Raw genomic sequence first — 12,470 nt, forward strand, 5'->3', positions numbered from 1 at the left:
TGTTCAGGCACACCCACCACTGAGAGTCTACAAAACAAGCTTTTATTGTTTAACACATCACAAGTAACTGGCAAGAACCTGTCTGTGTCCAACATGCTGCAATACCAGAGTGAGCAGCTTAGAAAGGAGGGCAAGAGGAAGTGAAGAGAACAAATACAAGGTGAGCATCTGTTAGCCAAAGTTGTGCTCCATTTAGCTACAGTTGCTATAGTGACATTACAGGGCATTGCTTAAGTCTTTATAATCAATGATGAACTGCCCCACAATAAGTGCCCTCATTTCTTGCTTGATCACACCACACCTACCCCCATGAACTGGAGGAATAGTTTTTGAACAGGGAGTCTAGGTTTTAATCACACACACCTTGGAAACAAATGTTTCCAAGTTTATTTCAGACATGCTGTGCTTTACACATTACTCTTTAAACATTTAGTATTTTACTACATTTAGCAGATGCTCTTAGCCGGAGTGACTTACAAAAGTGCTTTGTCATCTACTCATATAATGTATCCTAGCCAGTACAATAGGTTAGAGTTAAAGATACCACTGAACTAGAATATTACAACATACAGGAATCACTGCTCATACATTGAAGAAATGAAAATTGAGACCATTTCTGTCACCAGTCTGTGGCTGGTAGGATGCATACTATTTCCTCATCACATAAGTCACTCATGGTCAAGATATGTCAGATATAAATACACAGATAGGAGGACAAAGTATTACCCTCAAACCCCTGTCTGATTTTCACCATGGCCAGTGGAATTCCCCCTGGCAACAAGAAGAGAGTGATGATCACTGGAGCCACTCCAGAGCCACCTGATCTGAGAAGAACCCAGAAAGTATCTGTACTCATACAAATACACATACATACACACATTCCACACTTTATTACTGTATGATGCAACTCCCCTGTTTAACCTGTAGCTAACCTAAAGCCTCCTGTGGAAATGACAGCATATCACTATAGAAGAGTGACTGTATGTGTGTGCGTGTGTGTGTGTGTGTGTGTGTGTGTGTGTGTGTGTGTGTGGTGTGTGTGTGTGTGTGTGTGTGTGTGTGTGTGTGTGTGTGTGTGTGTGTGTGAAAGATAGTTAAATACGCTTATTTAAATGTTAAACTACATTTTCTGTATGGGATCTAACTTGCATGACTGCGGCTGGAGGGAATCTTCCTCGTACTGATCACTCTAATAAAGCTGAATGACTCAGCATTCGACATTTGCGGAGGTTCAGGAAATTCTAGTCCCATATTTCTTATGAAAATCAGTCGCACATATTCCTACCGAGAACGCAGTTACGGTGGAATGTTGAAATGATATTGTTCCAAAGCTAAGCATGTAGTAAGCAGGAAAACAATTATTTATTACGGACAGAAATAAAATCTAAATAAAATCAATCAAAACGGTGCAACTGTAATTATTACCTGCAAAAACATAATATATATTATATATATAAAAAACAGTAGAACTTTCCCCAGTAAATTCATTTATTCAACACAAATATATAAACGCACAGTAAATAACCCACGTTCGTCACATTACTTTGCAGTTCAGTTCATCACTTCAAAAATAAGCCCCCGTCCAGTGTGTTTGGTGACCTTAGCCAGAGTCACAGCGCAGCTTCAGTCATTTACAAGCCCGTCTGCACGGGTGAGCATGCGCGTTTAGCTCTCACCAATACAGCAGAAGCATTTCCGCACACTGAGTCTGAGAGCGCGAGTCTGTGCAGAAAGGATTCCGCGAGACTGGTGAGAACAGCGGAGGGCGCGATGGAGGAGAAGAAGCGAGGGATGGCGAGGAGGACGGACGCACGCATGGGCTTCACAGACAGGCGGGGAGAGGACGGCGTGGTGCGATTACTTGGTCAGCTTCTTAACGATCTGGAGCTCCTCCACAGGCTTCCACTGCTGGTTTATGGTGATAAACTGGAACGGGAACGACACGGGGATACGTGGAATTAATAACGTTGGACGTTATTCCGATTCAGGACACTCCGCGAGTCAAATGTACTAATGCAGCACACTCCGCAAAGCCCACGCACATATGGGTCATTAGGGCAGCAACACTCCTGAGCAGGGCGGGAGAAGTGGATGGTCGGCGACGTCAATTTATGAGATGTCACATGATTAGATACATGAAGTGAAGAAAAGGGTTTCCCCATTTGTGGACATAAAAACGAAAAAGGAATTTAAAAAATTAAAAAACTCCCGCATTTACCTTTTGAGGTTTTGAGGGGTCTACAGCCTCCCAAGGCTCGGGATTGTGTGTTTTGTTTAAACTACCGAAAAATAAAAGCAAAAGTAAAATGTCAGTACAATTGTTTCTCTGCAAGCGTTAAAACAAATGTAACCTACAGTTGTTTAAACGAGTAAAACATACACAAAGAAAACGTGAAAGCTACTGAGAATCCATAAACCCGTTCTTACATGACATCAGTCTTGGACAGTAAGAAGTAAACACAGGCAGATGTAGCGCCGGTTACGGCAAACGTCATTATTCCAACCAACGGAATCAGCTGGGGGGGAAACATTTGTTGCACAAGTATTGTGAACATGGGACATATAGTGATTATTAAGAATATATACATAGAATTTGCACACACACTCAGTATAATACTCCATTAATAACGTAACACACATACATATATATTAAAACTATACATTACAAAGAAGATAAATTATATTAGATTATATTATTTAGAGCGTAGATAACGTAGTATATAAGGTCAATTCCTGCTAGAACACCTCCACATTAGGTTTATATATATAAACATAAAGGTCGTTTTATAAAACGTTCAGTAAACATATACAAACCTCTTTCTTTTTCCTCAGTATTTTGAAAAAGTCGCCAAACGCCATTTCGCTTCTTAGAACTGTTTACAATAAGTTAAGTATTAAACGTAGTCTACAATTAAGACTGTAATATAGTGTAATTATTTTCATAAATAATAAATGAACATAGTCTGGTGGACATACCTGGGTGAAGTGGGAGAATGGAGCGCAAGGTGTATTATGTATGTAGCATCACTGGAAGACGTAGTTAAAAGGCAGCCTTACGAGTACTACGGCACGTACACATGTATTGACATGTAGCATAACTTATTTACCATATCACCCACGATCCTCCGTAGTGTGCGGCGCCACCTGGTGTCTACATCTTTAGAAGGTCACTTAAATAAGGAAGGGGTATGATGACAAGGTCATGACTCTAGAATAGTGGACAAGAAAACAAAGCCATTATTTATAGTCCGTGCACGTCTAGCTATAGGTGTACATCGCTCTCGCCTAAACGTTAACGTTACTGTCCGGTATAAATTCCAGAACATAAAACGACTGATTATATGTGACGTTCATCACAGGTCCAGTGAATCTGCATCTTCAGTAGTTTGCATGGTTTTGTGATTAAGAAACTCTTAATATTTTAACTTAACCAGTATCTCCACAACATCCAGCCGTGACAGGGGAGAGAGGGAGCAAGACGCAAGATCGGAGTGTTTTTATTCTCCATTAGTAAATTTAACAAGGAAGCACAGCGGTGAGCTGGACAAAAGCAAACAGAAATGAAGCCTTCCTGTGCACTTAAATAAAGGAAGAAACAGAAGGCGAACAGGGGATTGGTGCGGAACATCAATACTCGGGAGACTGGAAACGGGAAGGTGCGGTGTGTGTGTGTGTGTGTGTGTCTGTGTGTGTGTGTGTGTGTGTGTGTGTGTCTGTCTGTGAGTAGCAATGGGCGTGTCCGTCGGGCAGGGTGCCTGGGACGCTGTGTACCACCAGTATTTCCACTCACATCAAACTCAGGTTAAAAAATAAAACAAAACAAAAACAAACAAACAAACAAAAAAGCCGAAGAATATTTTCTATCCTTTAGTGATGATTTAAGAATGTAAGACATAGTTTAAGACATAGGGAAGATGCACGTGAGTTTACTTTAAGATATCCAAACTTAAGAATAAATATGGCAATTATACTGTATGTTGCGTAATATCTTACACATAACTGGGCGGGCTTTTTCTACGTGAAGAGCGAAATATGTCGACCTGGTAACACCGGCAAGACATGATGGGATAACTGAGATGTCTTGACAGACATTTACTCATTGTTTTCAGCCTTTTCCCCCGTGTGCATGAATGTGTATGTGCACCAATTTGGTTATGGCATTTTGGCACACTCTTGTATGTATACTAGTAGTGTGACGATTCATCCCTTTCACAATTCAGTTCAGACCATGTTTTCTGGGTAACGGTTTGTTTATTATTACGCTTCAGATTATAAATAAATGAACAAAAACGTGCTAACCTATGTAATAATCACACGTACGTTTAATGCAAGATATACAAAATATTCCAGATTCATTTGCAACATAAATTCCAAATAAAAAAATACTTTTAAATTATTATTTTTTTCATTTTCCCTCCCAACAGCCTCTTTCAAGGAGAGTTTTTAATTTCCCATACATGATATATAATGTGCTGTTACTGGAACAAAAATGAGTTTCTCGTTATGTCCAATTATCCTTGGTAGTTGCAACGAACTATGCTTTACCCAGGTCTTCATAAAGTTTTGCCTTTTTCATTTTTTGTATACATGTGACTGTGGTTACCAGCCAGAGGTAGGGGGAGTTTGGCACGCAACGCTGCGGTTTGCTGTGCAGTTGTTTTAGCTTGCAGTTCAGTGTTTTCATTATGATGTCTTCGCGAATAAGATGCCATATTCCACGTAATACTAGATGCAAAAACTACTTTAGCATGACACTTTCGGCAAAACTGTTTTTTTTTTTTAAATCAGTGACGCGACTTCCTTCATATTTAATGGTAACTATGAAAAACTGCCACAGTGGAGATTTAAACGAGCCGGGAGTCGGCAATTTCAGGTCGGTTGCCGGAACATGTTTTACGTGTGCAGCTCAGAAAAAACGAGTTCACGTCGCATGCACAATGAACTGAACCGTAGGCTGCAGAACCGCTGATGTTGGGTTCGGTTCAGAACCGTTGCACCACTAATGTATATTATTGTGTATCACTTGTGTGATTTGTACTGTAACCCGACCTTGTATTCTTAAAATATGCAATATATCACTCTACTGTTTGCGTTCCCTTCTCTGCTTCCAGTTACAGCACGCATCAGATTTAAAACTCTGGTGTTCACCCACAAAGCCAAAAACGGACCCGATCCTCCATACATGACGATGGTAAAAGCCCGAACCGTACCTCGAATACCTCGAACCTCAAGTACGGCTCGGCTTGAAACGTCATGCTTCCAGTCTCATGGAAGACAAGTATCGAGACTATTCTCTGTCTTGGCTCCCAGATAGTGGAACGGACTTCCAGTGGCTGTCCGGATGGCCAAGTCATGTGCAGGCTTCAAACGCAGACTGAGGATTCATTTAAATTTATGGAAATTAGTTGACGCTTTTATCCAAAGAGACTTACAATTCTGAGTAAAATTCAAACTGGCAACATTCTGATTACTAGTTGATTACTATCCGAGCCCCTTAACCACCAATCTACCACTGCCCACAGTGGAAGACTCATAATGATCACTTATCTGATTAACTGAACACGTCTAGCACTTCTTGTTTGGTATTGCACTTATTGTTGTTTGATATAGTACCTATGGTCATTTTGCATTTCTTTTAGGTATCAGCATTGATTCCAGCACTGATTATTTAGCAGTATTCTAATTGAACTGTATCTTTGCCTCTAACCCATTACACTGGCTAGGATAAATTGCACAAGTTGATGACCAATGTTTAAGATACTCTGGAAAAGAGCGTCTGCTAAATGCAGAAAATGTCAAATGTATATAAATGTAACATTATTATTACTACATTTTAGTTTCCATGATTACATAATACAATAAAACATATTCAGAGAAAACATTTAACCAGGAGTTTCAAATGGTCACAAAAGAACATCAAGTGGAGCAGGCTAACTGGAGCTCTGGCTCCAGCTGGAGACTTGCTGGTACTGGAGGAGCTGGTGTGGACTGAGAGAGGGGCTTACACGCTGTAACACCCCCAGGAAGTACTTCTGCTTCACGCAGGAAACACTCATACCCTCCTCGTGAAGAGCCAACAGAGCTGCCTGCAAACATCACATCACATGTACGCACGCGTGCGCAAACACACACACACACACACACACACACACACACACACACACACACACACACACACACACACACACAAACACACACAAACAGTATTACCATATTGCACAAATCCTGGACTTCTGAGTATTATTCGGAACAATGAAACCAACAGCACAATTAAATAAACAAACACATTTGGACCTCTTTGCAGAGGTTCTCAAGATCAGCCCCTGAAAACAGCTGGGTTTGGGTTGCCAGATCTTTCAGACACACATCGCAATTCAGAGGCATTTTCTCTGTATGGAGCTGCAGGATAGCTAGCCGAGCCTGAAATCAGAACACATGCAGACACACACACACACACACACACGTACACTCTTTAGACAACCGAGATAAAGGGAATTAAAGGTGGTGGGGGCTGTTTTGGGGGCAGGAGGCATCGGTGGGTCAAGCAGGGGGTATCCTGGGGCAGGTCTCACTGTGGGTCAGGTGGGGGGCATTTTGTGGCAGGTCTCACTGTGGGTCAGGTGGGGGGCGTTTTGTGGCAGGTCTCACTGTGGGTCAGGTGAGGGGCGTTTTGTGGTAGGTCTCACTGTGGGTCAGGTGAGGGGCGTTTTGTGGTAGGTCTCACTGTGGGTCAGGTGGGGGGTGTTCTGGGGCAGGTCTCACTGTGGGTCAGGTGGGGGGCGTTTTGTGGCAGGTCTCACTGTGGGTCAGGTGGGGGGCGTTTTGTGGCAGGTCTCACTGTGGGTCAGGTGGGGGGCGTTTTGTGGCAGGTCTCACTGTGGGTCAGGTGGGGGGCGTTTTGTGGCAGGTCTCACTGTGGGTCAGGTGGGGGGCGTTTTGTGGTAGGTCTCACTGTGGGTCAGGTGGGGGGCGTTTTGTGGTAGGTCTCACTGTGGGTCAGGTGGGGGGTGTTCTGGGGCAGGTCTCACTGTGGCTCACCTGGGTGTCAGGTGGGGGGACGTATATGATGTGGTCCAGTCGCCCTGGCCGGAGTAGAGCACTGTCCAATGCGTCTGGCCTGTTAGTGGCAGCCACTATCATCACATCTTTGTTACATAATTCCTGCAGCTCCATCTGCAACACACACACACACACACACACACACACACACACACACACACACACACACACACACACACACACACACACACACACACACACACACACACACACACGTGCACACACACACACACACACACACATGCAATTAATGTGCCTCTGTATATGAACAATTATCTCATTCACATATTTATCCATGCTTTTATTCAGTTATTTAGATTAAGCATTTAAGACCCTAACTTACACCACCAACAGGAGTTAACTTTGTTCCATCTACTATCTGCAAAGTGAATATATATCTTTCTGGCATGTGGCAGTCTGAGTAGTTATTACACTATTAAAGTAGTGTGCCTTTAAAACCAACTGCCAGAGAGCTTTAGAAGTTTCATGATATTCCAGACTGAAAACCCATGTATTTAATATAACTTTCACTTTGGTTTAAGAAACTGTTTTATTTAAATTATTTTTATTAATTTTTTTAGAATATTATTTATGAGTTCTAATGGACACTTCATTTTATGCACATTTTCCCTTTTAATCAAAATTTTGTTTACTAATTTTTCTTTTTCTTTTATACTTTTATATTTAGTCTTTTATACTTTTATTTGTAAAGCAAGTTGAACTGCCTGATTTCTGGTACGTGCTGTGTAAATAAACTTGCCTTTGCTCTGAAACTGCAATACTGATGACTTTTTAAGTCTGCAAGCGTTTGCAGTTCTCCCATAATTCTTAGGCTGTATTTTGTAAATTTGTGTGCTAAAAAGAAATTCAAGTAAAAACTTAATAAATGCCAAAATTTGTAGGAAAACATTTGCATGTGCGGTTTCAGCATTAGTATCTTATGGTTTTAGTATCAGATCTAGTATCTTTGTATCTTTTGAATGGAAATGGAAATGGAAATAAGTTCCATTTTTTGAGTACAAGCTGAAACCCATATCAGTTAAGAGGAGAAAAAGGAAACCAAAGAGAGCCTTCCACATTTTAGTAACCTGCTGCTCTCCGAGGGGCTGAGGCTCCTCCCTCTGAGCCTGGAGGGTGGTCCTTGCTGAGCCACGCCTTTCTATGGGCTTAAAGCCCACCCCGTCAAGCTCATTAAGCAGCATGGATAACACCTGGGCCTGGACACCACCCTGGCAACTGTCTTCGCCACGGGAACCCACCATGCTATCAATTTCATCCAGAAACACAATGGAGGGAGAGCAGGCACGCGCCTGTCGAAAAAGCTGAAAGATGGCAGGAGAGAGAGAGAGAGAGAGCCCAACCTTAGTGCAAGTGTACAAATTTTCAGATCAAGCTTGGGTGCAACATGAATATATCTAGAAGCGTGTGTGGGTATATATGTGTGTTTCTGTGTGTGTGTGTGTATGTGAGTGTGTAAGGGGGCTTGGGTATGTATGTGTGCGTGTAAGAGAGTGAGTGTGCGAGGATGTGGGCACCTGCATACATTTGTGCATGCGTATGTGACCTGTCACTGACCTGTGCGAGTGCTCTACCCGAGTCTCCCACATAGGGCGCGTACAGCTGAGCTCCGCTAACAGTGAGGAAGGTGCAGTGTGATGAAGAGGCTGCTGCCTTCACCAGCGTCGTCTTGGCGCAGCCGGGCGGCCCGTAGAGCAGCACACCCCGCGGCCGACACACACCCATCCGCACCAGTGCCTCTGGGAACTTCATTGGCCATTCAATACTCTGCAAACACATGCCAACATCTGTTTATGGTTCATTCGGCTAAAGGTGATACGATGATGAGAAAGTGAAACCCAGACAGACACCACCCCCCCCCCCCCCCCCCGACTCCTCCTAATCTGTCCACCACCTGCTCCGCTCCTCCATCACCTCCTGCTTTGCCCTGCATTATCGCTCCGGCACTCCGTGCTCTACCAACCCTGGCAAATACCTCACGCTCTGCCCCTGGCACCCCGCTGAGGCACCCCTCCCCGCTCCCCCCGACCACATGTTCTATACGTCGCCCTTCACTACCTGTTTCAGTTTGAGCTTGACATCCTCCAGTCCTCCGATTTGCTCCCAGCTAACAGGCTTAAAATCGGCCACGCCCACCCCACTCCGCAGGCAGGAGGGCGGGACTAACCGCAGGGCTCTATGAAAATGCACCATGTCCACAGACCCATCTTTGCTGCCCATCTCAGAAGCTTCGCCCTGGGAGACAACAAACAGCTGAGTGAGCAGAACCTGCTGCATGCCTACAGTTATGCAAGTCTTACTTCAAACACTCAAGATACTGTGTGTTCCAGTTCAGATATTCTCATATCCGCAGAACCTGGTGTGTAGCACGTATCTGCATCTGTCTCAGCTGTTTGGAGTACAATGCATGCATGTTACCTGGGCAGTGTGCAGTATGGCCTGTAATGCGGCCTCCCTACATAGCGCGCTCAGATCTGCCCCGACGTAGCCAGTGGTCATCTCAGCGAGGGACATCAGGTCTACACTGGGGGACAATGGCACACTCTGGCTCACACACTCCAGAATCTGGAACCTCTGCTTCAGGGTAGGAACACCCATCACCACCTGGAACACACAAACACAGACACACACACCATGATTTTGCTCAAATTTATGTCTGTACCTTTTTTAGAATGAAGTAGTGCAATATTTTGCACAGTTGTAACTGAAATGTTAAACATGTTAACAGCTGTGATGAAGACAGAGATGAAGGTTTACCTCTCTGTCGAAACGCCCAGGTCTCCTGAGTGCTGGGTCGAGAGCATCTGGCTGGTTTGTGGCTGCGATAATGACGAAACCTTCGTCACTACCGATGCCGTCCATCAGCGTGAGAAGCTGTGCGACGAGCCGGTTCTCGGGAGCACTGCTGCTGCCCGATCGCCTCGGACACAGTGCGTCCACCTCGTCCATGAAGAGGATGCAGGGGCCATCTCGCGCAGCCTCTTGCGCCTGTGCAAACGCCCTGCGCAGGTTCTCCTCGCTCTCGCCTGGTCGTGAGCCAACCACCACCGGCCCGCTCACCGTCACCAGCGATGCCCCTGCCTCCTGCGCCACGCTCCGCACCAGCTGCGTCTTCCCCACACCAGGCGGTCCCACCAACAGTGCCCCCCGCGGACAGGCGAGGCCCAATCTCCGCAGGCTCTCTGGGTAATGCAGTGGGAGAGTGAGCATCTCCCTGAGTGGAGCGTACACCTCTTCCGCTCCACCCAGTTGCACGACGGGCGTTTTCTGCTTGCGTTGGTACTGTTTGACAGTCTGAACGGAGCCCAAGTCCAAGAATGTGTCAGCGGAGACTAGTCCAGCCTTATGCGATCCTGAGTTCACATTTTCCACCTCCACAAACTGAATCTGAGTTCCAGAACTTGCGAGGTTCACCAAATGCTTCTCATGCACGTACAGGCCCGTGAGCAGTTCTTTCGCGAGCTCCTGCACGAACTGACTCGATGTTGTTCTCTTGTACTCGGCACTTTGCACCAGTACATTCGCGCGCAGGCATTTCAAGCGCGAGCATGTAAGCGGTTTTAGCTGCGCAAGCCGGAGCTGAGAAAACCTCTGGCTGTTAAAGTCTGATGTGGCACACGTGGTGTGGAACTGTAGATATCCTTCAGCGAGGTCACTACGAGGCCAGGCGGTGCAGATGCACGCTCCCTCTGGCAGGAGGATAAGCAGCGGTGAACCGAGCTTCAACCCGAGCTCAGTCATCAGCGTGGGCCCCATCCGACACCTCTGCGTGCCGCAATCCACAGATTCAGGGGGCAACACGATCAGATCCATGTCCTTCAAAGGTGCCATCTAAATGATCCAATCCAATTTCATACTGTTATTGTGTTTTAGTCACTATAAAATAGGTCTAATTCATCTCATTACGAGTTTTCCAAATGTTACAGCGTTGATGAAACAGCAAAGTAAAACATACTTCTAGCTACCAATGTGAATACCCGTTATTGTTGTAAGGGGTGAATAATGGCCAGGGGAACTGGATCTCATTAGTGTTAGCTACTTTATCCATTAGGAGCTGTCAAATACCGAAATGTAGCCATTTAGTCAAGTTAACTATTTCAGTAGAAAATTTTTCATTTGCTGTTAGCCTATAACGTAGTAACAAATAATACTGAACAACATTCAATATTTTCATTCAAAATAATGTAGCTATTGAACAATTGTCCGAACCTGAGAAAAATAATTCTGTTGCACATTTAACTGATGCTTTTATCAAAGCGACAAACAATTGTGATCGATTACAATTTGAGCAGGTGAGGGTTAAGGGACTTGACTATTGGCCCAACAGTGGTAACGGTGGGACCTGAACCAACAACCTCAGGATTACTAGTGCAGTACCATAACTGCTGTGCTACCCGTAGTAATGCAAAAATGCTAACGTACCTATCTGCAAGCATAACAACACTAACACAGTGTTAGTTAGCTAAATGGCTACAGCTACTTTCGGTGTGAATTACCAGCATAGTCTAGAGACAGCTACCGACAACCTCCCATCTCAGCTTTCAGAACAACTACTGCCTGTTTTTCAAGCTTCCCAACATGCTAACTAAGTTTGTATAGATAGCTACAACGAAACATTAAGGTTTATATATGCTACATTAGTCACATGCACCTGGAGATAAAAAGGAAACGAGCGAAAATACCTCGGCATTAGCTATCTCTCATACCGCTAACGGTCAGCTCCTCATATGGAACTTCTAGAGGTCTTCGCTGTTATGTTTTGAGGTTTTGACATGTGGGGGGAAAGCAAGGGAACGTTCTTATTCTCCGCTTTATTTCGCTCGGCAAAGACACAGTGCTGCCACCTATTGGATTGGAGCTTTAAAGTAGCCTGAAAATATTAAATTAGTCTCTAGTAAACGAAAAAACAACCAATCAAACAGTAAAACAATGTTAACAACACCTTTTTAAACATTCTTTAGGTATCTATGTTTTTATGGAGGATACCAATTAAAGACGTCAGTAGCCTATGTAAAGTTAAAAAAACTTTCGGATTCGAATTCATAATTTCAAGCTCTTTCTAAAGCTACATTAGTACCGAGTATTAAGGTTGTTGATAACGTGTAAAACCTTCAAATTTAACCTGTGCGCAAACTTGCAGATCACACGATGTACTATTTATAGTTCAGGTAAACCGCCATATCAAATGTCTTCTTGCATAAAGCGACGATACAGCGGAATAAACGACTTTCTCTTTGGTTTGCGTTAAGCGCCCGCAGTAAAGACACCGCCGCCGGTCTCTTGTTCACGCGCCTTTCCGGTTCGTGAAGATGTTGCCCATTTGTAGAGTTGCTCGAAGGCGAACTATCCAGATATTTACGCGCCTCATCTGCTGTCAGAGTTAACCTCAACAT

General features: G+C 44.3%; 2 protein-coding genes across 6 annotated transcripts in view; both read right to left on the bottom strand.

Annotated features, from left to right (window-relative positions):
• Positions 1–1,470: 1,470 nt before the first annotated feature.
• On the bottom strand, positions 1,471–3,115 carry coxfal3 (cytochrome c oxidase associated subunit FA4L3). Its single transcript, XM_035525478.2, has 5 exons — positions 2,977–3,115; positions 2,815–2,873; positions 2,428–2,516; positions 2,219–2,279; positions 1,471–1,926 (listed from the first exon to the last, which is right to left on the bottom strand). Exons 2-5 carry the CDS (start codon positions 2,857–2,859, stop codon positions 1,858–1,860), a joined length of 264 nt encoding a protein of 87 aa, XP_035381371.1. The 5' UTR covers positions 2,860–2,873; positions 2,977–3,115; the 3' UTR covers positions 1,471–1,857.
• The window catches only part of afg2b (AAA ATPase AFG2B), a 9,558-nt gene continuing 168 nt past the window's right edge, over positions 3,081–12,470 (bottom strand). Inside the window, exons 1-10 of one of the 5 annotated variants that reach the window (XR_014124169.1) lie at positions 11,760–12,470; positions 9,835–10,908; positions 9,496–9,681; positions 9,136–9,312; positions 8,635–8,844; positions 8,148–8,381; positions 7,039–7,173; positions 6,295–6,420; positions 3,432–6,086; positions 3,081–3,208 (exon numbers count right to left, since the gene is read on the bottom strand). The exon at positions 11,760–12,470 is cut by the window's right edge and continues 168 nt beyond it. Coding sequence is in view for 4 of the 5 variants with exons in the window: in XM_027022794.3 (XP_026878595.3) it covers positions 5,931–6,086; positions 6,295–6,420; positions 7,039–7,173; positions 8,148–8,381; positions 8,635–8,844; positions 9,136–9,312; positions 9,496–9,681; positions 9,835–10,908 (2,298 nt within the window). In the remaining variant the exon portion in view is untranslated. Of the gene's footprint in view, positions 3,209–3,282; positions 6,087–6,294; positions 6,421–7,038; positions 7,174–8,147; positions 8,382–8,634; positions 8,845–9,135; positions 9,313–9,495; positions 9,682–9,834; positions 10,909–11,759 lie in introns of those variants that run through there. The other 4 variants (XM_027022794.3, XM_027022795.3, XM_081715972.1 and 1 more) reach the window with 4 other exon arrangements.

This window comes from Electrophorus electricus, chromosome 6 (assembly GCF_041902795.1).
Source record: "Electrophorus electricus isolate QZ-2024a chromosome 6, ASM4190279v1, whole genome shotgun sequence".
Lineage (NCBI taxonomy): Eukaryota > Metazoa > Chordata > Actinopteri > Gymnotiformes > Gymnotidae > Electrophorus > Electrophorus electricus.